We start from the raw sequence: 1,704 nt of genomic DNA, 5'->3' as shown, positions 1-1,704 counted from the left end.
AAGAGTCTAAATAAGCTCCTTATAGTAGATCTTCTGCGCTAGTGTTTTCTTGTAATACACGTGGTAGGGCCCTTTATAATTATATAAAAAGCACCCTCAAAATATAGCCTCTGAGTAGTTATTATACCTACGTTTAATAACATCTTTATAAAAGCGTTCTTCTAGTATATAAGAGTAGTTTTATAGGCCACGGTGCTCTCCAATAAGGATAGCAGCCTCATCAGAAAAGATTACCTTTAATTACTCTTTATATCCCTAATTCTTCCTTAAGAGCGCAATCTCGTATCTCTATACCTTCTGTATATCCGTTAAAGCAAGCTTCTTCATAGGTTTTAATTGGTGTAGGTTTCGTGCTCGAAGTTAGGTCTTAATCGTTCTTCTATAAGCTTTAAAGCCTTCCTCTACGGCAACGTGGTATTGCTGTTTCTTATAATTCTCCTTATTAAGTATGCAAGCCTTAAAGATCTCTATAACGTCGTTAACTAATAAAACTAAAGGTCTTCCGCTCTTCTTCTTTACAGAAACTAGATCTTTAATTTTAGGAGGTGGGAGGCTAGCAGTAAGGCGCTCTTCTTTAACTTTAAGAGATCGTTTCCATATATCGGCAGCTGTTGATTTTGCAAGGTTACAGAGCTTTGCTGCCTCTCTTCCAGACTTTCCACACTCACAATACGTCAAATATTGAGCTTTTCTAACATTAGAAGTATAAGGACCTATTCTATTAGGTATTAACTAAGTGGAGAAGTAGAGTGGGTTTTTATAGTATAGGCGCGAAAAAAAGTTAAAATTTTGTAGGGTTTTCTCGCTAAGTATCGGTGTCCGAATACTTTTTGCCGCCGCCTTCGTAGCCAGATTTAAGCCTTTAGAAATATTATAAGTAGACTCTTTATATAAATTAATAGGTATCTAAAAACAGGAGTAGGTGGTATAGCTACTAGGTAATAAAAGGGCTATAATACTAGAAAAAGCTATATAAAGAATAATATTACGGCGTAAGCGGTAGTAGTAGTAAAGGTAGTAATAGAGAAACGTTTTACTAGTGCCTATAGGGCCTTAAAGAAAGAAGCGGGCCGTTTATAAATCCGCATCTATAGCGGCAATAATAGTATTAAAGCACGCTGCTTAATCCGTATTTAGCTGCTAGCGTATCTTAGTAAACTAGCGTTCTTCCTCTATAGGGTTATATTGCAGTAGCTTCGCTATAAAAAGTAGGTTACTTCTCTCTGTAATAATACCCTACTAGTGCTAGAACTAGGGTAGGCTATAGTATATAAGCGTTTTTTACTAATCTATAAATATCTAATAGATAAGATATAGGCCGTAATTAAAATAGGTGTTATTATCCTTAGCAACAGTAAAAGGAGTATTAAGTTAGTAGGCTAAAAAGTAAGGCAGATTATTACAGATAAAGTATTTAAAGCGGTCCTATAAAGTAACTAGCTCCATCAGCATTTTGTTGGGGTGCTAAGATCTTAAAGGCCTCCTAACAGGATTTTAATTTTCCTAATCGTCCTAGTCGTCCTAACAGGCTCCTAGCAGGCTCCTGGCAGGACTTTTGATTTTCCTAATCGTCCTAATCGTCCTAACAGGAACCTATTATCCTAATGCGTTCCTGACAGGGCCCTAATAGGGCCCTATTATCCTAATACGTTCCTAACAGGACCCTACTATCCTAATGCGTTCCTGACAGGACCTTATTATCCT

General features: G+C 36.8%; 1 protein-coding gene across 1 annotated transcript; it reads right to left on the bottom strand.

Moving 5' to 3' along the window:
* Positions 1-352: 352 nt before the first annotated feature.
* On the bottom strand, positions 353-717 carry K441DRAFT_664084 (uncharacterized protein; the record flags this gene model as incomplete). The annotated part of the gene is made up of 1 exon (XM_067649293.1): positions 353-717. A coding segment is annotated over one exon (357 nt), but the record flags the coding sequence as incomplete, so codon positions are not given.
* Positions 718-1,704: the final 987 nt, after the last annotated feature.

This window comes from Cenococcum geophilum (genome assembly GCF_001692895.1).
Source record: "Cenococcum geophilum 1.58 unplaced genomic scaffold K441scaffold_36, whole genome shotgun sequence".
Classification (NCBI taxonomy): Eukaryota; Fungi; Ascomycota; class Dothideomycetes; order Gloniales; family Gloniaceae; genus Cenococcum; species Cenococcum geophilum.
The sequence above is the reverse complement of the archived record's forward strand: the minus strand, read 5'-3'. Positions and strand labels throughout refer to the sequence as shown.